The sequence below is a fragment of the Pelecanus crispus genome, chromosome Z (assembly GCF_030463565.1).
Source record: "Pelecanus crispus isolate bPelCri1 chromosome Z, bPelCri1.pri, whole genome shotgun sequence".
Taxonomy (NCBI): domain Eukaryota; kingdom Metazoa; phylum Chordata; class Aves; order Pelecaniformes; family Pelecanidae; genus Pelecanus; species Pelecanus crispus.
In genome coordinates, this window is record NC_134676.1 from 63734771 (window position 1) to 63762353 (window position 27583).

General features: G+C 41.0%; 1 protein-coding gene across 1 annotated transcript in view; it reads right to left on the reverse strand.

The window, feature by feature from the left end:
* EPB41L4A (erythrocyte membrane protein band 4.1 like 4A) overlaps positions 1 to 26571 on the reverse strand; it is a 136108-nt gene extending 109537 nt beyond the window's left edge. Inside the window, exon 1 of the mRNA XM_075726547.1 lies at positions 26473 to 26571. Within this exon, the coding sequence (XP_075582662.1) occupies positions 26473 to 26571 (99 nt within the window). The remainder of the gene's footprint in view (positions 1 to 26472) is intronic.
* Positions 26572 to 27583: the final 1012 nt, after the last annotated feature.

Consider the following 27583-nt stretch of genomic DNA (forward strand, 5'->3'; position numbering starts at 1 on the left):
TTCCTAATGCCCTCTTTGTGGTGTGAGCAGAAGGGCTTATTGCCAGTCACACTCCCCATGCTTCTCCTGAATAGCAATTCTAAGGATCCACAGGCACATTACCATGAAATTGAATGAACAAATTATGTACCATGAGGGGAGGAAGGGTACAATCTTGAAGCCAAAGACTTCTGTGGTGGAGGAGTTAATTTATTTTTTCTGTCCAGAAGGGGCAAAAAGGCACTACTGGCTGGGAAAACTGTACTTGCCCTAGGTCAAAGCATTGGCCTTGGTGGTGCTCACTGCATCAGGCAGCAGCAGAACCTACAGAAACTTCTGTGGGTCTCTTCCTGAGAAAGGTTAAGCTAAATTTTACATGAAACATACCACCCATTGTGCTTTATGTCATAGCTATATTACATAATATCATACAAAGAATATGGATGATTACTGAGTAATGATTACTGAGACCTCACCTGGAGCACTGTGTCCAGCCCTGGAGCCCTCAGCACAAGAAGGGCATGGACCTGTTGGGGCGGGTCCAGAGGAGGGCCACAAAAATGACCCGCGGGCTGGAGCACCTCTCCTACGAGGACAGGCTGAGATGGGGTTGTTCAGCCTGGAGAAGAGAAGGCGGTGAGGAGACCTTATTGCAGCCTTTCAGTACTTAAAGGGGGGCCTACAGGAAGGATGGGGAGAATCTTTTTAGCAAGGCCTGTTGTGACAGAACAAGGAATAATGGATTTAAACTAAAGAAGAATAGATTTCGACTAGATATAAGAAAGAATTTTTTTTACAATGAGGGTGGTGAAGCAGTGGAACAGGTTGCCCAGAGAGGTAGTGGAGGCCCCATCCCTGGCAACATTCGAGGTCAGGTTGGACGGGGCTCTGAGCAACCTGATCTGGTTGAAGCTGTCCCTGCTCACTGCAGGGGGGTTGGGCTAGATGATCTCTAAAGGTCCCTTCCAGCCCAAAGCATTCTATGATTCTATAAATACACTAGGTCACTTCATCCCCCTCTCCTACTTCGATACCAGATATCATTCTCTATTTCCAATAGACTACATCCCTTCACTAGTCTTTAGGATTTATTCACAGAAAAGTCATTTTGTTTATAGCAAGAAAGCAGTACTGCATTCAAATGCTGATGGATAAAAGGTCTACCATGCTCTCAAATGAGCAGGAACAATGTGAAAGGGCTGGAAAAATGACTTTTATATTCCATTGCAATTGCTACGCCAGCAGATATCCTGAGGCTCTGGGTTTTGTTATATGAAAGGTAAAATAATCAAAGGAACATGACAGCAGCTCAAGAAAACAGTAATTTCATTTCAGGTATAAAGGAATATTCTAATGCATTTTGTCTGAAAGAAGATGAATGCCAATTTTTAAGCACTTAGCTTTCCTGGCGTTCTTCTACCAGACAGGTTGTTCTGTCAGATCTGGCTCTGCAGGTTTATGGAACTATATAAGCCAGCAAAAATGAGCTAAAGGATGGGTAGTTTTATATAATGATTGCTCCAAATTTGAAGCTGCACTGAAATTGGCACTTAAAGTAGAAACAAAATCCTTTTTCTTCACAGTGATGGGGGGTTTTTGCTTCAGTTTGACACAATCTGCCATAAAAAAAACCACACTGCATTTTCTTCTAATGGATGCTGCTTTTTTAAGAATGTAAAGAATTACTAAATTATTTAGATTAAATAAACAGAAGCAATTTCTGAGCAGATCTTTTCAGCCTTCACCCTGTCAGGTTTCTGTATCTGTCTTTCACTCACATTTATCTATCTGTGTAATACCAGACCCCACAAACTCCATGTTCACAGTTATCTTCATGAGTCAGACCTACAGTACTCTGAGCTTTTAAAGTGTCACACTTTGACTTACATATGCAAGACACACATGCAACTCAACTTGTCATGACTGATTTGATCTACACCAAAAATGGATAATGGACACTTAAAACAGCCCTTCAGTTCCCCTTCTCAAAAAGAAGTCAATAACCAGGAGGAGAATGGATTTTGTTTTAAAAAATTATGGAAACTAATTATACAAATGCTAATTGGATTTATTAAAAGGGGTGGCTTTGCTAACTGCCATCAGCTCTAAGCTCCTTCCCAACAATTCTGACCACTGCTATGCAACAAACCAACCCTCCCTCTTTCACCCTGCAGATACAGGCATGGGTACACAACTCCAGCGCACGCGCCTGGCAGGTAAGCCACACTCAGATGGGAAGCCCTAGGAACAGCAGCAATGCACCCAGTATAGGCTGTTTTCAACCAGCCCTGTTACACTGATGATTCTATGTAAAGTTTGGTAACAGATACAGATGCATTTTGAAGAGACGAAAATGAAGAGTCCCCTTTTGTGGCATCTCTCTGGCTAAGTGAATGAGAAAATGACCTTACAAAATTTGCCTCTTGCTCAAAAGCCGTGTGCCTGTGACTGAAAGATCTCAAGCTGTACTGAAAGCAGTCATGCATTAGGTTTCATGTATTGATAAGCAACATAACATATAGCAGCTGAGGTCTACTTTCAACACAGTTGGACTAAAGATTTCAACCCCGCAGTCTGTTTTCTTAAAGTAAGTCTTTTTTATTCCTGCTACAAACCCGAAAGAGCATAGGTAGCAACTGGAAGGATGGGTGTCCCCAGAGCTGCAATCAGGAGGAAGAAAGCCACAGATGCATTAAATGAAAGCAGAGCAAAAGAGCAGAAAGAGGCAAAGGGAGAGATAGCACAGCTCCTTCTTTCTTCTCACTGCAAACACCGTGCTGTGTGTGAAATAACAAGCACCTTGCTCAGCTCTGCCTTCTCCTGCGTTAACAGAGAGGGCAGCACAAATGTCTGCCTTCAGGAAGCCACACATGAGCTCTGCACGGCTGCTGTGCCCCGTCCTCCTACTCTCATACTGTTGTGAGATTCCAGCTGTGAAATTGTTGCCTCTGCAGAACCATCATCTGTTCATACACAACACAGTGAGAAAGACCATCCGTAACGAGCACACACAAGCAACCAAGGAGACAGAAAGAAAAAACGCATACACACACACCACCTAATAAAAACAAAAAAAAAGAAAAAAGGTAAGAAGAGAGGAGGGCTGAAACAGGAACCAAGCAGCAACCAAAGTGCACTGCACAAGGAAAAGCACAGAAAAGAGCCAGTCAGGCATCAATTTATTGTACAGTTTATCCATAACTGGTTTTAAAAGCATAATTTTTACTTCCCCTTGGGTGCTGGGTCTAATTCTAATTACAGAACACTCCCATAGAGCACACAGCCTGAATTGGCTTTATATTCCCATCACACTATTCACTGTCTACGAGGCAAAAATCCCATGCCTTCTCCATGGCTTGCTGCTATTACACAGGTGAAAGGATAATCTGGTTTAGTGTTTCACAAACAGAATACAGGACAGAGTAATTTGTGAGAAGTGATCTAGAAACAGAGGCTTTTTGGCACTCCCTGTTTGCCCAAGTGGGGACAAAGGAAAAATTTTAATTGCTGTGCCAGAAAGTTACTAATGTGTTGGTAACCACACACATAACCTACAAAATTCTCTGAAGCAGACTCAGACGTGCTGTTGAGATTTGTTTATTCACTTCTAAAACTGGCCAAGACCGTGTTCATTTGTGACACCGTCAGGAGCATACCTGACTTTATCAAGCCAGGACTGGCACCCTGCAGTCATCTCAAGACAGATTACTTCCACAGTGGTGCTCCACAAAATCTGTCATGAACCAGGAACTGTAACACTGCTATTCTCTTCACAAGCCCCCAAACTATTTAAAATCCAGATAACAGCTATAAATACACTTCTAAACATTATACTAACAGAAACTTTGGGAATATTCAGATCATATCCACAAGCTTCCCAGTCTGGACCCACATCTACTCAGAACACACTGCCGCACACAAACAAAGCACAAAAACACACCTGGCCTACTCCAGCAATGCATTCTAAACATCGTTCAGAAAACAAAAAATAAATGAGCTCTTTGCTTCCAGGGAGATTTCATGCTCCCTGCTGTTGTGAAGGCTTTGCCACTGGGGCAAGCAATTCTGTCTCCACTGACCTGATTTCCTTGATACCTTGTTTTTCCATATCATGGGCAGAAATACCTGGAAATGCATCTCAATGTTAACAATATACAGCTAGAATAATCGCTAGTATCCAATGCAAGCAATGAGAAGAGACTGATTAATGACATTTTAAAACAGACAGTAGCTAAACTGGAAAAGAAACACTGCAAAGAAAAAACTGTGGAGAAGAAACTGATTAACAAAATCCTAGATAAAACACATACAAATAACATAAACCATACAAAAGATCTATTCTGAGACATTTACAAACTCCATAGCTTACAAATTTAATGCACAGTCAATGCAAATCAACAAAGCTATGCAAGATACCAAATATGCCACTAACACTTGAAAACCATACCTGAAAATCCTGGCCTTACGTTTTCTGAAAAAGATACTGGAAAATGTGAAACAATACACTACTTTTAGGATTTACATGGCTAAAAATGTGAGTTCATGCAGTCACATAATGTTATATTAAATCATGCTTTTTTATGTAAATAATTTTTTTACATGTTAAATTAGTCTCTTGACAAAGATGATTAACACATGAAGCGATCTTTATGGTATGCATGTGTGCACAATTGCATCTAAAATTAAAAGATCCCAGTGAATACTAATGTTTTGAAGCTTTTTCCACCAATTCTAGTTCTGCTAGAACAACATCTATGTAATATAAACAGAGCTGTTTCAATTTCTTTTGAGAAAATTGTGCGCACGCACACACACATTTTTCCCAGGCCCCTGTCAAGGTTATCAAAGGTCTTCTTCAACAACGGAGAAACTGACAACAGTCGGTCCCTCAGCCTTTTGAAATCAGTGGAAAAATTTCCATTGACAAAATAATTGTGTATCTAGCCTAGATCACTAAATATACAAGGGAAAAAAATGCAAAGAGCTATTCACAAAGACACTCTCATGCACACAATAGAGAAGTGGGGAATAAAGCCAGAAGTTGTGGAGGATGGGGGTTGGTTTTGGTAACTCAGTTGTCACAATGCTGAGTGCCACATTTAGCTAAGCTACATATATAAATACAATTCCGATTCCTCCAATTTACAACATTCTAGTCAGTGAAGATGACTAATGCTGCACGTTATACGGACAACACATCTGTAACTTTCATCCCATTGTCAACTAATTCACACAAAAATACTAAGAGCACCCTCTGTTCCTTTGTAAGGGGTTCAAAAACCTTTTCTAGACTTTTAGGAATGGCATGTGAGCTACAGCAGTTCAGTAATTCTTCAGCACACTGCACTCTACAGCCACTAGTCTCCCAGAAAAAAGCTCTGGCCTTTCAGGTACTTTGGGTGGGGTAAGCGTATAATTTATTTATACTTTTTTTATATATGTAAATTATATACCCACACACACTTATGTGTAATCTACACACACATGCGCATGCTCCGCTTGTTTATCTACCAAGAATTGCTACTGCTAACACAGCTGATTTGGGAATAACACTATCAACAACTAGCACTGGACATGCAGGATACTAATTCCTCAAAATGTAAAATGCGGAAACAATGATCTAACGTAACTGAACTGCCACCATTAAGCCTAAGCTTAATTGTGAACTGCCAACACTTCATTGTAACTCCACTCTAAACTGTCCACCAAGCAAACTACTGAACTTGCCAGATCAAAGGAAGCAATATTAAAGGAACAGGGGCACACAATTCAACAATTTTATGCATAATGGTAAAATGTTTGAGTCTGTTTTGTATGAAACCTCAGTGCTTCCATAAACTCAGAAAATGTATATTTTATACTTTTTTTGCCAAATACTGCACAGTCAAGCATGGAGCTTCAGTGTAATACCAATTAAAACAATTATTTCACTTTACCAAAAATGCATCAGCATAATTTCTCCATTTTTACATTATACTATTAATCCATAGCAAATTTACTGATGAAAAGTAAAGCTCTGGGAAAAGAATTAAAAATAACTTTGTGAACAAGCTGACACTACAGTATAAAATAAAGATACAGTCAAAACTGTTATGCAATGGGTTTGTTTGATGACTGCAATTAGTAAACATGTTTTCACCACATTCCCTATCACACAAAAGGCAGGAAAAGGTTTTGAAAGCATTTTTACACTGTGTAATTTTTATTCAATTTCAGTTTTCAATAATTCAATTTCAAATTCAATTTCAATAATTCAAACAATTTCATGTTTTCAGTAACTACTCAGTAAAACCAAACCAATTACAAAACTCTGCAGGTAATTTGCACAGAACACATCCAGATGCTCAAAACTCCAGAAAATTAATTTTCACAATCAATATTTACTCAAAGTTTCAGATTTCCAGTTACATAGCTTAAAATACTGTAGTTAACTATAACTTAAACCAGCCCAGGTTCTGTAAACCAGACAGATAATGAATTTTTTTCACCAGTAATTAATCTGCTGAACTGTAAAGTGAAACTTTTTCTTGTTGACAACAGGCTACTGCAACATGGAGTTGCAGTAAAAGGAAAAGGTTAAGATGGGAGAAAGAAGAAACCATACTTTGTTCTGCTTTTGTGATAACATTATAGCAAAACAATATTACACATTTTAAGATATATCTTCTAGAATGATGAGCCTATTGAGAAGGCTGAGGAGAACAATTGCCCATGTACTAAAAACCACTTTTCTTAGAACTGGTACAATGCATTGGAGTAACACTATTTTTGTAAACTCTTATAATGACACCCCAATTCCTAATATATTACAAGTGTGGTTGCATTAATTCTAGCATCAACGAAGACTGAAGTTAATATTGGGCCTAGGTATAAATCATGATGTTTAATAGATACATAAAGCAGGAAAGTAACACTAGAAACAGTAATGGTGATAGCATATCATCAGTGAAGGTGCTTTTTTTTTTTCTTTAAATAAACAATAGCTCTAGAAAAACCATAGACAAGAAATCAATTCCTACACTGCAGCACAAACATTTTTAATAATGACTCCCAAAACATGGCCTTATATAAAGGAGTGGAGGAAGAGCGGTAGATTTGACAGCATTTATTAAACTATTTCTCATCCAGAGGAGTGGGAGAAAAAAAAACAGTTTACATGTTGAATGAAGTATGACCTGACTTTATTGTGTAACACTGTATTCTGTAATTATTTATTGCATTTACTATTCATATGCAGTCAGTTAAGTGAAACAGCATGATAAAACTCTTTTCAGCAAGACGAACAATTAACTCGCCTTTTGCCTATCTTTAAAATTACAGGGCTTTGGACAGTAACACTCAAACTTTTCATCATGGGGATATGGGTGTATTTGAAGGAGGTCCTTCTCTGTGTCCCAAACAAGCTCAAAGTGGAAACTCTCAGCAAGTTCCCCAGTGAGGGCTCCCCGCTTCGGGGTGACATGGCGGGCTGCAATCCAGGAGATCCAGCTCCCACACACTCCTGCCCGCAGTGCCTTCTCAGGGTGGGGAAAGGGAGCGGCTGGGATAAGCCCTGTTCTAGCCATAGCCAGGTGGCATACGACTCCTTGGGAATCACAGCCAACTGGAGTAAATTAAAGTAGTCCTCAGGCTACCTTAGATAGGGCTGGGCCAAGTCAGGAGAGGAGAAACATGCAGCTGTAATTAGGATAGAGTTCAAGGAACACATTCTCTCTTAATCAAAAACATTTTTCCTCTTAATTTGGTCAAGCATTAATAGTTTTACAAAGGTCTTTGTAGTGTACCTCTGTCCTTCCCATCTCTGCAGCCACAGATACAAATGCTCGCAAGTCTAGGCAGGAGGAAGCATGAATGGAAGGGAATGTTACTTCTGCTGTGTCATTTGCATTTCTACCGCACTCAGGATTTTTGAATCCTAAAAGAAGGGGCCGGATGACAAAAATTCAACTGCAGCGCCAGTGCTGAGAATGAAGGTACCCCTCCTCCCCAGGGGATTCATCAGGTAGGTAACGCAAAACAGTCTGTGCCTGGAGGCATCCCTGAGATGCCCCCTCAGCATCTCAGCAAGCCAAGAGCCAAACCTGAGACAAACATAATCTGTTATTCTTAAATTCTATCGAACTTCGATAAAACTGAACCCAAACTGGAACAACACTGGAAAATACTGGTTCAGTGCCCTTTTTCTGCTTCTGTAACTTTGCTGCCTGCATAGCAGTTGGCAAGAAAGGTGGTTAATTCTATTTACAGATTCAGCCTGATGTTACACTGTTAGAAGAACAACATGACCACAAAGACACCAGAGAACTTTTCAAATATGAAAGATGAGAACTGCCTAATAAGAAGCCATTAAACATTCAGGTCCTTCAACACCTGAGACCAAACTGCAAGTAGCTAAGTAGCTTTGCCTTTGGAAGACATGAGTTCACTTCTAGGAAATTCCTGAAAGCAGAGGGCTCTTCTAGAAATCATGAGTTTTCTAAGATCTTTCTGAAATCATTAGGTTTACCTTTGGGAAGTGAATTCATACAAACTTTTAAAAACAGGAAGGGACACTGGATGCAACAGTGTCATGGAGATGTCAGAAACCAGATGTATAAAACCACACCAACAAACTTAAAAATTAAGTCTGCAGAGAGAAATAAATCTGTTTATGGCTGCAGGCATTTTTTTAAGGGAGAGGGTCAGGAAGTTGGCAGAGCTGGTGGTGAGGTTTGTTTGCATATTTTTTTTTACTCTGCTTCTGTTTTGTGGGTTTGTTTTAAGTCAACCCCTGTTCTTTGAGGTTAAATAAAACCCCAAATTTTTGCCTGAACACATTTCCAGTCTTCAAGGTCCTCTCAGATCTTCTGACAAAGAACTGTATGAGAACTTGTATCTGGTAGAAGGACTTACATCTGATAAGATGGATTTTAATTAAAATATAAAGTAGCTGTTTCACACCACAGTGCTTATTTCCCCTCACATCACTTGCCCCTTATACTCTATTACCATCATTGTCATTTACAGAGATGAGACACAAAGAGCCTGCCAAAATACTACAGTTCACCGTGGTGAGGATTGTGGAAAATACATCTACTAGTCCCTAACTCCCAAAACTGAAAGTCAAAATAATGAAACAAAACAGAAAAAGAAAACGAAATATTATTTCCCCCTTTCTTAAGTGCAAAGACTTGAAGTCCAGACCCTCCCAAGGGGGTTAGACTGGTAGAAGCAAGAACTGCACTCTGCGCATTTACATACCATCTCAAGGCTTTGGCCAGCAGACCAATCTTACCAGTTTTCAGTCTCCTCATCATCTTCTTCAGAAGACTGTTTCATATAACATCTTCTGGATTTCTGCTGGATACCAGCCTGGCTCAGCTTAAAGCTGCCTTGGAACAGGCAACATTCTGCCAAGCAAATAGCTCCAGGGACAGCCAACATGAAGCACAGAGATAATGATACACATTCGGAAAGTGTGTTGTGGTTTGGAGCAGGGGAGGGAGAAGCTGCCAAAGCTTTTTCAGAGTCACAAGGTTAAGTCCTCTCTGCATGGAGACTCTCAGAAAAACACAGCAGAACAATAATCCTCAGAGGCAGCAGCCTAAGGACCACTGCTGCTCAACCTCTCAAATAAGAGTATGCATACAGGGGGATAAAAGTATGTGCTATTTAAAATGTGTTAACGTTAGTTGATTTGCTGCACACAGTGAGAAACAGAATCTATGCACAACCTTGTACCCATGGATGAAGTTGCTGCTCAGAGTTTTTTGCTTTTGTATCATTGATAGTGCAAGGTAAATGCTGTCCTCTACTTGCTGGGAGGACTCTGTCTCCCTCTCACCAGACTAGGAAAAAACAAACCAAAGAAGGTGGGGGGAGACTAAGAAGTTGTTTAGACTAATTTAGTCCTTTCTCCTCAGCACTGGGGAAGGAAATAATAGAACAAGAAGAACTATTCAAGAAAGACAAAAGGGAACTGCAAAGCAGGATTTCAGTGAGGATACACTGCAGAAACAAACATGAAGTTTCATAGGGGTATGCAAAAACATTGGACAGAAGAGAAGCAGCTAAGGTAAAGCAAACCAATACTGATATTTTCCCTAGGTACATGAATATGACATGGTAGTGGAAGACATCTGCATGAAACCTAATGCCCCGTATATGCATACCATCCCTCATCTTGGGTGCCAGACAATTGCCTGAGTGCCTGTCCCTACCCAAAGTCAAAGCTATCCAGCATTTCCTAGTATCAGTTCTCCTAACATAATATAAAAAAGCATATTTAAAAAGGTTAAGGATGAAAGTAACTCTATGCAAAGACCCACTGAAGTTAGGAAAAAATGAAAGTAGCTTAACTGAAAACAAAAGTGACCCTGGCTAGATGTCAGGGAAAGCTTTCTAACTAGAAGAGTAACAAAGGACTGCAGCTGAGCTCCTGGAAGGCTCCTTTAGTCAAGGTTCTCAAAAACAGATCAGACCAAAAAACCTGTAAAGAATGAACCACATATTTGCCACCATGCCCTCATTTAATGTAATTCACTATAAATTGACTATATATCCTATTCATCTAGTTCCGTTCTACCCCTGTTGCTCTACAGAAGCCATGCTAGCCACTGAGAAATGATGACTTTACCTTCAAGAAAAAAAAAAGAAAAAATAATCATAACACTTGCTTTAATTCTGACTTTCCTCACAGAAATATGCAGGCTTACTGGTTTTAGGAGTCAGCAGGGCTCATGCTTTTGAGTTCCTCTCTGCAACCATGACAACAGAAAGTTTAAATTATTTTAAATGAGAGCAAGAAAGAAATTCCAAGACTTTGCATTGAAGAAAACACCAATATGAAATCCACTGTAAGAATCAGACTGTAACATTGCAGATTTTAAGATTTCCAGAGAAACAGAAGACCCTTGAACATACCTGTGTAAGCTGAACTACCACTACCACAACCTGTGCAGGCTCTTAGCCAACAGCAAATGAAAGGTAATGCAACTAAATCCTCTTATTGCAATCTAAACTCAACTGAATTCCTAAATATTTGCTATTCATGGATATGGACAGCTACCACAGCTGACACTTGCCTTGATCATGTGCCCAAACCTTTTGATAGAAACTTGTAAGAATCAGCAGAGCCCACAAATACTGCATGCAAGTAAAAGATTTAGATACTGTAGTCCCACTGGAGAACTTTATTTTAGATAGGGTAACACTCCTACCTGAGTTACAGAACTTTCAGCTCCATGTCACTTTTGAAATACAGTTTTAATATGTTCCTATGTGAAGAATTACAGTATTGCTTAGAGGCAAACATTTCTCTAATGGTTCTCATTAAGCAGCTGTTCCTTAAAAGTGTTAAATCCACATTTAATTATCTGGGATTTTTTTTTAATTAAAAATACAGACTCAACAGCATAAAATCCTCTATCTTCTGTTTCTAGCATTGAGTAAGAAAATGCCAACTCATAATGTAAGATGCTGCTTCCTGGTTTCAGCTCTCCTATACCAGGCATCATAAAGGTACCTCAATGTAAGTGACACTGTTGTACAGATATTTACTCTGTAACTGGTAATTCAGGCCTTGAGACAATTTTTCAGAATTACCTGAGTGCCAAGCACGATCTTTAGAAAAGACTTTTGAAAGACTCTCACGCAAGCACCTGAATACTTTTGAAAGTAAGTATCATGCCTGGGTCCTTAGTGCACAATTCCAGTCCTGCCTATGATTGCATGATACAAGATAATCTCTATTGACATCGACAGGATCTTCCTCACCAAGACCAGATCCTTCCAATTTCTTCTTTTTCATATGCATAATCTTTTCTGTTTTGATTTTAATTTTGTTTGCTTTGATACATTATTGTTTAAATGACATTTGGGATAATCCAACAAAGGATAGTATTTTTTTTTTCTCCTGTAGCAGAACATGTGTGAGCTGACTAAAGCCTAACCACTGACTTAACTTATTTTGTCTTAATCAAACTAGATAAACATTGCCAGTGTCACTAGAGGATATAATTCCCAGGTGAATCAACAGCCCAAAACCAGAACAAACCTCTGTTCAAAATAAAAAAACTCATTTTAAGCAGATCCAGCCTTCTATCTAAATGAAGTAGATTAAGGAAAAAAAAAAAGAATCACAAAAATCATCTGTTCAACCAGGGTTCAAACAAGTCTGCTATTTCACCAAAATATTTTTTCTGCTCTAATCCATAGCACAGAGATATATATACATATATATGTTTCAAGGTGCTTTAACCTTCTCCAACATATGGGAAGAACATACTTCCCACAAGTGAGCAGCCTGTATAACATAAGCACTATCATAACGTGTAGCCAAACAGACTACAAGCGGATTGTATTTTTTTCCACCATGAAAGCGCATCCAGTTAGTCCAAAAGACAATTTTTGCATGCAGAAAGAATCTTGTGGTTTGGGCGTTTGATGGGCTGGCAGGCCTGATGGGTTGATCAAACGGGTTTGATAGATTGTGGGTTCTGCGTTTTGATAAGGTCAGTACTTACTGTGGAATTGCCCGCAAGGCCTTTGGCAGATGAGCTACCTTTGCAGCTTTGTGTCAGAGATGCTTAAAATCTTCAGGCTTCCCAAGGAACATTCTTCAATTCACACTGCTCCTGGAACCACAATGTACCTCCCTCCCAGCCTGCCCCAGACAATGGCAGTGAGCTGCTATGGCTAACCTATTATCTTTCTCACTTAAGGAAAGGTTAATCTAGGTAAGTACAAAATTCTTTGTATCGGTATAAACTGTTTCCACACTGGTTTACCTTTATAATTTTTTTGTGATGAAAACAGAACACCCTTAACCAAAATCATGACAGCCATGCAAGAACTGGATACACATCAGTCCAGACCTATCCATAATATGCACTTATTATTTGGGGCAGACACCTGGTGCACTTTACTCACAGCAGAATTCTACAAATTTATTCTACCAGAGCAACAACCGCAGACTAATCAGCTGTTCTACTGCCTAAAGACAATATTCTCTGAACTGACAAGTTGGCCTCTGTCCTCCTCCATCCTAACTTGCTTCCCTCCCACACTTGTCAATTTGCTCACTCGTGTATTGCTGCAGCCCTAGACTGAGAGCTCTCTGGGGCAGGGCCTGCCTTTGCGTTGGTTTTTTGTGGAGTACTTTGATGTTTTATCGGTGTGCTCAAGTGCTACCATGACTAAAACTATGTATCACTCTACCAAAACTCCAGCCCCAACTTTGTGCAGGAGGAAACAGCTGTACACTTGAAAAATAACCTAAATCTCCATGTATCATGAATGCTGGAGCATAAACTAATACAATCAAAGGCATTGTTTAATTAAATGTTCAGTTCCTTCTTCCAGATTGAAAATGGCTTGCGCTCTGTCAGGAGCACTAGGCTTCCTTTGTGTATACTTAAAACAATCACTATTGCAATTTCCTTTAAATTGTTCTTGGTTCCCTCCTCCTGCTTCAGACTTAAAAGAGCTAAGAAGAATCATGTTTTTCCCTGCACGATTTTTTTTTCCCTTTTTGCAAGCCTGTACTGAATAGAAAAAGCCTGTATCAGGCTGGTCAGGTTTCCTGTTCCCCTGTAACTGTTCCTGACTTTAAAATATAAGCACATTTGTATGCATGGTGAACTTCATAGCAAACACCTGCTTCTTAAAGGCGCTGTACACTCTGCTAGCTCCTGTAATTTACTGCTTGAGTACATTCTTTCACTTCATTTTTTGTATACTCAGAAATCAATGTTCAAAATTCAATTACACTACTCTTCTACAGTTCAGGTGATTTTTCTTATCCCATATTCCTTCTGTATGCAAGGAAAGCAATATGAATCAGAGCAACCTTGAGAAACTAGGTAATAAGCAGCAGACTGTTAGACTTCCTTCTTCTTACAGATAATAATACTAAGTCCATCTGCTCTATGTGGCTATATTTATGTAGGAAAAAATGCATATTAAGATGAAGAACCCTAATCCACAGTAGGCAAAGGCAGAAGAAACTCCACCAGTTTCCACAGAATTACATCAACCCAACTGGTGGATTGTATACAAACACACACACAGAGCATAATCACCCCAAGTTGAGCATGGAGATGGGCGTAGCATACATTTATATAACTTTGAAAGACAGGTGAATGTAGTAACAAACACTGGTTTGCACTTTTGTGACTTTTCAAGTGAATGCTTAAACTTCAGCAGAACAGGCATATAAAAATCTAGCTGTTTTGAATCATCATCAAGAGAAGATCCATAGTAAGATTAAATAATAGTGAAGGAAATTTCACTTATCCTTTTGATTTTGGAGTTTCTTTGGGTGTGTTATTTGCTTATGAAAAGCTCTGGATTAATAGAACGCTCCCTCGAAGAATATAAGCACACTACATGTATGTCACATGCAGCAGCAAAAGTATTTCTCTATGTTGCCCTACTGCAAAACTTCAACGCTGACCTATGTAATACTCATGGACAAAAAATAAAATTTAAAAAAAAAAACACTTAAAAAAATCAAGAAATAGAAAATGTCATGGGCTCAGGTACAGACTATGTAACAGGAAAAAAAAAACCCACATCTATAAAAAGCTGGCTTTGATTCATTTTCAGTGAACTCAATGCAGGTGGTTTAATTCCCTCTCAATCAAACCTTCCTCTCAACAAAGTATGCCAAGTCAGAAGCATGCTTTCCTGCAGGACTTATGCCTTCTTCTGGAATTTGTGCATGCTACAGTAAAAATGTTGAGTTCTTACAAAAATACAAGCAGGACAAATCACTGCAAAGAAAGATTTACAACAAAAGAAAGGAAGTACTGAGGAACTTCTTTGCTTTTGACATTTTATAGATTCCTCTCCCCAAACATCTTAATTTCACCAAGACCCCTCCAATTTCTGTACAGACACACACAGTCAAAAATAAACCTATTATTTTTCTGACCATCCATGCTGACTTCTGTTCATCTGTTCACAAAGCAGCAGACACCATAAACAAACATGGTTTGCATTGCAGTTTGTCTTTAAACAAAGACTTCAGGAGACAGTTCATGAAACCTGCTTCTATACCAGAATTTTTTCAGGGGAGTGGGATAAGACAAAAAACAGATCTAAAATCACGGAATAAAGATTCAGTCATGAAAGCAACAAACACAGCTTTCATGCTCTAAACAGTCAGACTCAAGATCTGAATGCCAATTAAAGGCCAAGGATGACTAAGAAAAAGTTTAACTTTTAAATAAAAGGTAGAAAGTGTATATGTTTCTTTCATGTGAACAACATCTAACATCTTTGTACAAGATCTAACACATTTTATTTTCAGCATCATCATTTACTAATTGAGCCTGCTTGCAGAAAAATTGGGTCCAATTTGGCTCCTCTTGAAGTTGGTGCCAAAGCACACCAAAACACCTATTGTCTTCATTGGAATTAAAACTGGGTCCACAATTTCAAGTATTCCCAAATCAGCAAAAGGCTTTGGTAACTCACTATTGCTTTCACAAGAAAAAGAAATGTTATCACCAACTCAGCGCCTGAGGAAGAGGATTGGCTTTTGCAGGAACAGCCCAGGGACACTGGAGGGATAGCTGAAGGCATCATAAGGCCAAGAGTATTTTCTTAATAGCAAATCTCATCCATACCTGTCTGGAGCATTGGGAGAGCAGAGAATACCCCTTATTTTCAAAGAAAGACAGTTTGTAGAGGGGATTTTAAAGGCACTGTAGTTTATCAAGCCTTAACACAGAAGAACAAGAGACAACTAAAAATAATCCAGAATAAATGTGGTACCTTTGAAGGACACCAAAAGCTTTTGTTTCCAAGTATGATCCCATGGCTTTAGAGCTTGCTATGTTCCAGGTGAAGAAAGTACATGCTGAAAAGAGAACTGAAGTGTTCAGCCAACTTAAATGTTATACACAAAAAGAAAAGGCATATGGGCATGTGTTTTGGGAACATCTAGGTCTAGCTGAGGGACTTTTAGAGAGAAAAAAGAATAGGGAGAAGAATATGGCTGAAGAATCTGACATCACTTCAAAACAGAGGCAAAATATTTCATCTTTTGAACTTAAGGGCTTTATTCCATCCTGAAAATATTATTAAAAAACAGCTTTAAGCCCACTCCCTCCTCCCCTACCCAAAGCAGCCAATGCAAATTAATCCTAAAAAGCTGAGGGCAAGTCAGGACATTCACACACCTCTTCAAAAGGTTCCACTACAAGGTCCTGTGGCTTTCTTCACTTCTTTCACAGAGGAAACAGAGATAGGAGAAAAGTTTTTTGCAAGTGTAACCATGCTGTCAATTTGCATCTCTCCTTCATTTGCCCAGGGCTTTTTTCTCCTGATCACCACTACTGAACTCAGGCTACCGTTCTCCCATGACCCCTTTCAACAAGTCCTAATTTCCTCTAAAGGGAGATCCAGGCACGGATGTCAGGATCATTTGCTGCCTGGTCCCCAGTATAAACAGCTTGGTTTCTGTCCTTCAAGACAGCCTTCAACATTACCCAGCAATGCATGCGCCTTCAAAGCACCCCGATACATAACACTCACCCCTTACAGTCATGCTATGACAATCAGAATTATGATAGTCTGTGTCTCAGCTTTCTTTTATCCTGGCACATTGAATAAGCAAACCAAGCATACAGACAGAGGACCGTAGGACCCCCAAAGGGGGAGGTCTGGGCTGTGTGCAACATAGCATATATGTGGCCAGCTGCACCACTTAGCCCAGGATCCAACGAGCTCCTTGCACTCCCTCGTATTGTCTTCCCAGGTAGTACAGACAATGGCCACAGAAAACCACAGGAAACAAAAACCTGGCGGTTCCTCAGCATGAACAAAAACTGAAAAACTAGTAGCAGTCATGTCTTTCTAGTCCCATTTGATTCTGACACATGACTTCCTTTCCCTTCAACAGCCTTGATGGGAAGATTACACTACTTTATAAACAACAGACATCTTCTATACCATAAGCAAATATATAACTCCACCAAAACAGAATTAGAGCAGAGGCAAGGCCTAATGCAGTAGTCTTCTGTCTCTGGTGTTAGCCAACACCAGATAGTTTTGAGGACAGTTGCCCTCAGTAGGAAGATGTGGAGAGTCTGCTTTCATATTACATGTCATACCAATATTCAGAGATTACATCTTTTCAGAAGGGATACCTAACCATTTGCTTCAAGTTGTAAATCAGTGCTAAACTCACTCCTCATTACTCACCTAAGTGTTCTTCCTCATTTTTTTTAATTCTGAGTAACTCGTTTCACCTGTTTCTTGTGGTACTCACACATGGCATAAAAAAAAAGTTTATTTTCCCTTATGGTTCTGAATGTAGCCCCTTATAATGACAATCCTTGTTCTGGTATTCTGAGGGGAAAAAGCACTAAACCCCATTACATCCCTTCTACCCACCATTCATCCACCAAATAGGAAACAAGTCTGTCACAATTTTTTTACACCGTGACACTGAGAATCTGAATAAAACTGATGAACCAAAACCAGAACTGTAATTTTTTCCATATCTAGTTTATTTAAAAGATTAATAATAAACTAGATCTTCAATGTTTAAGTGGGTATTACTATAGATAGAAAATATTTTGGTCACACTATAAATTACCTACTCTGATATATAAATGAGAACTTACAGTGAAATATATAGTATGTGGAAAACAAGAACCAGGTCCAGTGTTTTTTGTCTGGATGATCTTTATTCTGGCTCAATCCTGCAAGATGCTCAACTGCCTTTAGTTCTGCAAAGTGTTAAAGCATGTGCTTACATACATTAGTAGCCATGCCAAATTTTACCACTAATTACATAGGGAAACTGCCATTTTCTGCCTTCCAAATACTTTTCATGCAATTGAGATATAAAAGATCCTCCTTTTCCATTACTAAAAGGCATTTTGTCTCACACAGCCAAAGAATTTATCCCTCAGTGCATTCAGTTCTCATTTTCCTGAGAACACAGGAAAGATAGTAAAGTGCTGAGCCACCTATTATCAAACTGGCTCACTCAACTACATACAGATTTTACCCACATAGCCAAAACTTCAGGAACTAGGGGAAGACAGAGTGTCTTCTCGTCTGGCTTATAGAGAGCCATCTGTAGCCCTGCAAAGTGTAGAAGGTAAATACTGACAAATAAATAAGTACATGAACCATACAAAATATACCCCACTTTTTCCTCCACACTAGTAACTATCCATAACTATAATGACTTTATTATATATTTTAAATGTAAGTGGAAGGAGCAGTTGGATTTCACAGGATGTAAATGATTCCCCTTATGAAACATAACTAATACAAATACCTGATAGGAGGGAGGGTTTGCCACTTGTATGCGCTTCCCTCGTGTCACACCAAGACACAATAAAAAATTCACCAGGAGCAATGCAAAAGAAGGGTTTCCTTACAGACCTCTGAGACTTCTAACAACCAAGCTTTAACATAACACCCCTGGTGCTATAGGTTAATGATGCATCCAACTCACTGAAGTTTTCCATGAAGAATGATCAAAAAATCCCTACACGGGTATTTTAAATTTTAGTTGTTATTTTCAGTAATGATGATTTGTACTATCAATTCAGAGAAACTACTGAACTGTCTTTTTTCCAGCTCTGGGAAGGTACTACTAGAATTGCATTTCACAAAAGGTCTCTTCCCTTGTCATCACAGCATTTATTTTCCTCTCTCACTTATATTCCCAAATGTTTCTCTCTCTCTTGATTTCTAACCCCCCCAATACTACCGTTTTTCTTTTCCTTCCCCTTAAATAAAGAATGCAAATCCACTGGCTGTGTGATTACTGTTGCCAGTGTTCCCTTATACACCTCAGACTGGACCATCCGGACCCATTTTCTTACAGGTAAGCACCTGCCTCCCAAAGGGTCACTAAGCAGAGTCTACTTCTGACCAGTGGGACAACAGGCAAAACAAGGTATGGTATGTTTACGGTGATATTCAAATCTCTAGATATGTCTATTGAAATTTCAGCTTTAAAAAAAAATCTATCTTTATGGTCACAAACCAAGCAATATGGCCTTCTATCAGAGGTAAAAAAGCACATTTCCCACTTGTGCAAAACAGACAGGTTCCCCTCTTGACGTGGCAGAAAAACCAAAGGAGCAGTGTTCTCATTTTGCAATGTTTCTATTGGTTTTCCACTTCTAAATGACAGCATGGAGTGACCCCAAGCATGTCCCTTTGACCTTACTGCCTACAGTGTTCAATGATCCCCAACACAGGATGCAAAGGAAGTGGGAACAAAAGCACAATTAATACTGAAATTACAATCCTCATTTTAAACCATTAAATGAAATTGGTATGCAGCAAGCAGATCTGATCAAAAAGGCAGTATCTAAGATGCATATTAAAAATGCAGTCTGCAAAATTCTACCCAGATATTGAAATATAATTATTCATTTGCAAAGATCTCACTTTTGAATAAAATGAAACTAATATAACTGCTCTATCATTACAAAAATGAAATCCTCGAGGAAAAGAAGAGTTTAAAGTAAAAAAACACTGACAAGAATGAAGAAAGGAGAATGCATCAGTAGTCTCTCATCTTTCTACAAAAACTATGGATATTAATAATGATGCAACATGACCAATACATAACTTGTTGTTTTTTCTTACATGTTCAATACCATCTTGGCAACAGGTATTTTATAGTGTGAAGGGACATAAAACTATACCTTCTTAATTAAATTCTCTTTCTGAAGCACCTTTCAAATTATTCAGTCTCTTCAAGAGTTTCCCTCATATCATGTGGTAATTTTTAGCAGTTTTCTGTCCTGAGGGGAAGGGTTGCAATTCTGCAGTTGAATTTTAGTTTAGAACTTTAATAAACTGAGTAAAATATCAACAGATAGTATTTAACTATACTAAATACTCTAATATAAGAAATGTTCGATCCAAGTTACAGAAATTTACGAAATAGTAAAAAGACCACCTCACACAGCTTACATTTGCCCTGGTTATATTAAGAAATTATTGCTCTGAAACCAGCAAAACAGACCCCTCTGACAACATTATTGCTCAAACCTCAGGTTGACTAAGAGGTAACTTCATTTAAAAGTTAATGGATTTCCTTCTTGCTCTCATGCTGGTTTCATTAATTTAGTTAAGTGCACCTAGGGAAAATAAAGTGTCTCAGTGTTCATTTATTTTATGGTTATTCCCTGGAGTATTCAAAATTGCTGGTCTCATCTGTAAAGATACTGGTGAAATTAGTAATCTATTTCAAATATGTGACAGTAATTTTAATAAGTAGTTAATAGCAAGGTTCGAGAGCTCTTTTGTTCTTTTCATTCTTTTAACTAGAATTGTGCACTATTTCAGTCCATTTTTAGAGGACTGAAATAGTGCACAATTCCACATGCACCATCTTGTACTCAGTGTGGAATCAGATTACTATTTTATATCCGTAATAGACATTTAAGAAAGAATAGCATCTTTCTAATACAGGAGTGCTGTGGAGTATCATTAATTTACATTTTTGTTAAAACTTTTTTTTGTTGCTTTTGTTACAAACAATCCTTAGATGTATTGCATCTATGACATTAAAGAAGAAAACATGTACTTATTTACCCTTGGAGCTTCACAATATTATCTGTTTAGTTTTGCTGCTGCTGTGCAAAATATGACCAAATAACAGAAAACCGTAGCTTTACAAAGAAAAGAAATTATGAGGTTGCCAACAAGACTTACAATGGTATCAGTTTTTCTATGTCCTGTTTTCAGGGTTTTTTTTTAAAAAAAGCTGGATTTCAAGATTGTGCCCTTTTAACCAATTCACTATTCTTTGCAAAACAATATTCTGAATATCTAGAAGAACCTGCCTTGAAAGTATCTATTAATCAATACCAAACAGGGCAGAGGAAGGAATATGATTTCATATGCTTGAGCTTTGATATTACAATTTAGTGATTCTGTAGGTGGCAAGTAAATTACCATAGCTGGAAAGCAACTGCAATCTACCATTAAAAAGATTTTTAGGACTCCTGAAATAGTGTTGTTGCATAATTCAGAAAATATCTCACAGAAAAATGCTTTCCTTTTTAAAAAATGTAGAAGTATAAAACAGCAGAAATCAGTATCACAAAGAATACATGCCATATTCACACAGCAAATGACTATGAATTTGACTTTTAATGCCAACTCTCAATTAGAATAATTAACACAATGTAAGATCTTTCTGTTCATAGGGCTCTATTTTCTGCTGACATGTGCATTCATTAAGCATTTTCACCAGGGAAAAAAATAGGAGCCTACCATTCCCATATTGACTGCTTGGAGTCCCTGGAGCTAAATTAGCTTGATCCAAAAGTACATCCCATATTTTGTGTATATACTAAATTTTGAAGGCATGAAGCCTGAAACATTTTGAACTGCTCAGATTTAAAAAAAAAAACAAAACCAAAAAAAACCACCAACAAACTTCACTGGGGAGTGAAACAAGAAGAATAATGCCAGAATAATCCCGAGAAAACTTTCAAAAAAAATGTATGTTTACCTGTTTCTATATATCATACTAAATCCTATTGTCAATTATTCTGTAAGTTTCGTAACATGTATCATATTCCGATGAACCCACTAATGTTTCTAACATATCAAGTAATTTATCAAAGTTCCTAACCTCAGTCACTCACTATTTCATGTATTTGTGTGTGTGTGGTTTTTCGTTTATTTTTTAAACCACGTTGAGATGTTGAAGCCTGCTTTTAGATTGTTGGATCTCATTTTGTTAAATTCTCAGTAAATCATCATGAAGAAAAATCTGTCTGCTATTTCCCAGATAAAAACCACAAACTTCCTTTGGAGACTGAGTACCTTATACAGAGATTCACCCTGTAAGCATAGCTTACAAACTACACTCTGTAACAGCAGAAATGCATCTCTCTATGGAGAGCCACATACGGAGGGACAGACAGTCTTGTCTGTCACAGAAGTACCAATTAACACCTTAACATACCAGGTAAGTGGTATACTGGCCAGAAGACCACTATTAGATGGTACTACCTAATAAAATAATGTTACAGAACATACACTGTAAACGGAGTCTTCCAGGAAGAATTAGTCTATCTACCCTGTTCATCATTTATCTCATCATGAAACTTTGCTGTTGGCCCATTACACATCAAATTACATAGGACTTAGCACAAAAATAATGTTCAGAGAGGAGTTCCAAGGAATACTTCAAAAGTGCAATGACCAGATGGCTTAAGACTAATTAGAGAGCTTCTTCACTGGAGAAGTAGCTAATATTTTTTGAAGAGCTTTGTTCCAACTGAAGAGATACAAACATAATATAGAGATGTTTCATAATATTTTTTACTTCTTCAGGAAAAAGAAAACAAACATTTGCCTTAAATAATGTTTTCAAGAAAAATAAGTAAAAGAGTTGTTAGATTCCCGTTACATACACATTACAGGATGACCGTTCTTTCTGAAACAGCTAATCACAAACAGGTCTCATAGCAGTATTTTCTAAGGGCCCACAGAGGTTTCCTTGACCTCCAATAACAAGCTTGTGCAACAGGGCACACCAATCTGCTTCTGTGAGGACAACCACTCCGATTCTTACCAGAGTCAAAACATGTAATGCCTACAACCCATCAGTCAGCCATCATGTCAAAACACAACTGACATGTCTTGTGACATCAACAAATAAGCTATACCTACTTAGAAGGTAGTAGTACCGTACCATAAAAATGCCTAAGTTATTGCTTAATATATGTGAAGATGAGTCAAAGTAACAGTCCTGGAAAACTAATTATTTTTCAGTTAACAGCTGATTCTTACCATATTTGTAGCAAAAGTCTGTTAAAAACCCATTTCTTAACTGGCATCTTGAATATCCTTTTTAGAGGAAAAGCTGCCCCAATCTGAGACTGTGTATCTTGATTAGACAAACTGTACCAGAATCTGGTGAATAGCCTCTTTCAATCCAAAATTGTTTGGACTAACAACTGCCATTGCTTTATTATCTCAAAACATGCACTCTCCAAAATATCTCTCACTGTTAATGTACTATAGGGAAACATAAAAATTGAGATTATGAGATATTTGATGCCCTTTCCTGATTATCTAGCTATTATCAGCCTGCTGTAAACCTGAAGGCTGAAAGAGCCAGCTTCCACATTTTCACATAACAGTGCTCTGACCTTAAACCGTCAAAGACAGAAAGGGAGAACAGCAAGACAGCACCGGTAACAGTGAGAAAAGAGAAACAAATTATGAGAAGCAAAAGTCAGTTTGAGCAACTACAAGGAAAAGATCATCAGAAACCACTCCAGACAACGTGGCCCACAGCAGACTGGTCAGCTGCTACCAGTCTAGAGGGCTGGGAACTTTATTCCTGGCTCTGATGTTGACCTGTCGCATGACCTTGGAAAAGTCACTCGAACTCTTTGCACTTCAGCTTCCCCACTTGGGACCAGAAAAAAACCAATCCTTTCCTTTCCCTAACAAGCTCTTTAACATCCACACAGAAGAGACAAGTATCCCTAAATTGCACTCAGAGTTGTAGTCTTGTGCTACCTCTGCTCATTGTTTTAATCTGAAGTACAGTTTAAAGCCCACTGTAGTACCAAGAATGTGTTAATAAAAGCGGTTCAATAAAAATAATAAAAACAATTTTAAAATGTCATATTTTGCTGTGTATAGTTGCTGTCAAGCATAGCAAGTCATAAATAACCACCATGCAAACTAAGCCAGCACGTCTTCAAAACTCCACATCAGTTCAGAAACAAGTACCTATTTCATGCCTTTATTTCAGATTCACAGAAGAAACAAAGTTGCCTAGGACTCCTATAGCCACAGAGCTCAGTCTTCCACCCTTCAAAGCAAATAGGACTAAATCCACTAATATCAAGCAAGTACATGGACAGTAAATAGCTATTAAGTTGTGGGTTTTATTTCTAGCAGACATGAATCTGCTTGGGGGAAAAGAAGGGAACGGAGTTGCTTGTATAACCACTTAAAATCTGTGCTCTTGTAAAACGGTACCAAAACCATAGGTTTCCCATGTAGCTGTGAACCTAATTAAAAGTGTGAAGACAAAAGGAAGATCACATCCAGGATCTGAAGTTCTAAGGAAGTCTTTGTTTTAAAATAAAATACATAAGAACATTTATAATCTATACTTTGGTGCCAAAGCTTCTATAAAAACAAATACGAGACTCTGCATTTTCAGATGTGTAGATGCTAACAAAAGAATTAAAACGAAACATTCATATTTCAAGGTTAAAGTGCCACATGACAGAACATGACAAATTTTAAGTTCTGTTTTACTACGAAAAAATTGTATAACTTCAGTGGAAACCTGTAGAATAAAAACAACACGAAGACTCCCCGAGCAGTTTAAAATGGCATAAGCCAGGACTCAGTTGAAAGAGCCAGTTCTGCCCTCCTCCAGCTGTGAAGCAGATCAGGGCACTGATCCAGCTGAAGACTAACCCAGCAAAAGGAAAACCAGTGGTTACCCTTCAGCTGGACATGCACTGCTCTTCACACGCAGCTGCACAAACACTTGTGCGAGTACAAAGGCAAGGGAGAACACAATGGCAGAAACCATCGACTAGGGGAGAGCTATGCAGTTCCTCTCTGGAGGCTTTCAAAGGCTCATAGAGCTACAGCACTGGGGTGTGGTTTCATGTTATACAAATTCAATCTTAAAAAAAAAAAAAAAAAAAGAGGCTGCTACAAAAAGGGAGATTCTCCTTTCCCTAAAGTTCTCTGCTGTGCAGTCTCAGGTCCTACCAGAAATGTTAACAAACTACTACTTTACTGTCAGACCCGCACGCTGTTCCAACTAACTCTATGACTGCTCAATGATTAGATTCAAGACAGAGAAGGAGCAGGTGGAAAGGGTGAAATCTTTAGCATCATACCAGATTCAGATCGCACAAAGAATGGCAGGAAACCACACCCTCATCTTAAACTAGACAGTTCCCAACACTGCAAGTCATGCATTCTTAAAAAGAAGTTACATCTTCAGACCCCTTCTTTCCCATGGGACATTAATTTTTGTTAGACACTGCACAAACCTTTCAGGGTTTGGATTCATGAAGCTAACCATAGGCCTATTTTCGCAGATTATTCTTTTAATATTACTCTTCTGCAACTGCACATTTATGTGTGACAAAAGCATATATGCATGCATAACATGCATACCCACATCTGCACATACAAAGGCAGGTTTTTCAGAAGTGTCTAAACTTAGACTTCAAAGGCCCTACATAGGTACTGATTCCAGCATCACAGTGATTTGCTTACTCCTCTGTGCTAAGCATGGATTTATGAGCCTGTTTGCAGGCAGTTGATTCAGCAAAGCTTGACAATGCTCCATACATTTAGAGCTGGCAGTGCCACAGATTATAGTTAAAATTTTACTGTTAAATTTAGACTCCCTCTCCCCCTCTTTGGGTTTTCCTTTCCCCAGTTGCTTCACCAAACTTCAGTCATTCAAGGGGAAACATACAGGCATACAGATGTTTATTCTTTGGATGTCTTAGGTGAAATAGATCAGCTATTTCCAAGAACAAATTTTAGAAGAACTGATTCCTTGCTTTTTCTTTTTTTTCTGATCCAACACCGAAACCACATTCTTATGTTGCTAATGAATTCAAGTCTCCAGCTTTTCGAACGAGGGCTTCAAGTGTCTGGGAGATGCCATTTGCTGTCATCAGGCTTAACCAAACAGGACCAAGTTAAGGGCCTGTAGAAAAACCTCAGTTTTCACATGCTCTGTCAGGGCTCATTAGCGTTTGGCAGATGACTACTTTGAAGAGTTCGTCCGCGCCAAGCGTGCTGCAGCAGCGCAAGAGCTTTTCCCACCGACCAGGCTCCCGGCCACGGGGCTGGCGGCGAGGCTGGACCCTCACCCCTGCGCTGGGGAGCGGCTGCCCCGTCCCCCCCGGCGCCGGGAGGGGCCGACGGCTCTGCCCCGCCGCCGGCGGCCTCTCCCCCGGGGAGGCGAGCAGCGCCTGACAGGGAGCACGGCCAAAGGCAGGGGGAGAGGGGAGTGACCCAAAACGGGCGGCAGCACCCCGGGGACACAGCCCTCTTTTTCTCTTTTTTTTTTTTTTTTTGGGGGGGTAGCATGTGCAGAAAAATATTCATGCCATTTTTTTGGGGGGGGGACAGGACTAGTATGTACAGAAAAATACTCATGCCAAACGCCCCGAGCGCTCCGGAATGGTCAGCACCTGCTCATTTTTTTTAAATGAGTGTCTCGAAGTAAAGTCCCCAAAGCCACGTCTACCCCACCGGCACGCGTCTTCCTGATTCATCCGTCCCTTGCGTCGACCGCAACCAAAGTTACGAAATTATTTGTTCGCCTGCCGCGGGATGCCGAAAAGCCTTTTTCCTGCCTCCGCTCCCTGCCCGGTTACCGAAGGGCGGTGGGGAGGCAGACGCCGCCGGGCAGCCGCAGCGCAGGGCACGGAGCCCGGCCCCGGGGGCTCGCACGGAGCCCGGCCCCGGGGGCTCGCACGGAGCCCCGCCGGCCGCCCTTACCTTGATGCCCTGCTGCTGGCTGGTCAGGGTCAGCTTGGACTCGTCCAGGAGCAAAACTTCGCAGTAGAATTCCTCCGGGACCGCGCAGAAACAGCCCATGCCTGCTGCGATGGCCGGCGACGGGGCGGGGAGGCGGGGAGAGCCCCGAGCGGCGGCGGAGAGGGGCTGAGGCGCAGCCGGGGCTGGGCCGCGCCGGGCTCCGCGCCCGGCTCCGCGCCCGGCTCCGCGCCCCGCCGCAGCGGCTGGAGGCCGGCGGCTGCTAGGGCGCAGCGCCCAGCCCCACGGGGCGGCCCTCCGCCGCCATCCCGCCGAAGAGCCTGGACGGGGGGTGCCGGGCGCTCCCTGTGGGAAAGGGGGAGGGAAAAGACCGGCGGCTTTTTAGGCAGGAGCCCAGGGCGCAGCCCTCGCCCGCGGCTGGCTGTCACGGCGGCTCCCCCGCCGCTGCCGCCCCGGGGAGGTACCGAGCCGCCCACCCGCCCCGTCCCCCGCCCCGTCCGCGCACGTTTCCGCGCCTCCTCTTTGTGTGGAGGAGCGGGCGCCGGGGGAGCCGAGCTCCCCGCCGCCGCGGCCGGGGGTGCGGGGGTTTTGGGGCGGGGGGGGGCGGGGGTGTCCCCGCCCGGCGAGCGCGTTACCTCCGGCCGCGGACCCCGCTAGCGGAGCGGGGCGGCGGCGGCGGCGGCGGCGCGGGGCTGGCGTCCCCCGGCTGCCCGCGGCCATGCAGGGAGGGCGCCGGCAGCCGCTCGCCTGCTCCCCCCGGCGGGAGCGGAGGGACGGGGGGGGCAGCGCCGCCGGCAGCCACCCAGCCGCCGCGCAGGGCTGGCCCCGGGCGGGCGGCGGCGGAGCGGGGCGGCTCTGAGGGGGCGGCCGGCACCTGCCCGCCCGAGGAGCCGCCGCCGCCCCCGGGGGCTGGCTGCTCGGCCGCCCTCCGCCGCCCGCCCCGTCCCCGCCGCAGCAGGCAGAGCGGCCCGCGGCACCGCGCCGCGTCTCGGGGAGCCCCCCCCGGCACCCCCGGGCCGCAGCCGGGCCCCCGCTGCCCTCTCCCGGGGCTCAGCTCCGCCGGCGGTGGGGCGGGGCGGCGGCCCCGGTGCCGGTGCCGGTGCCGGGCCGCCCC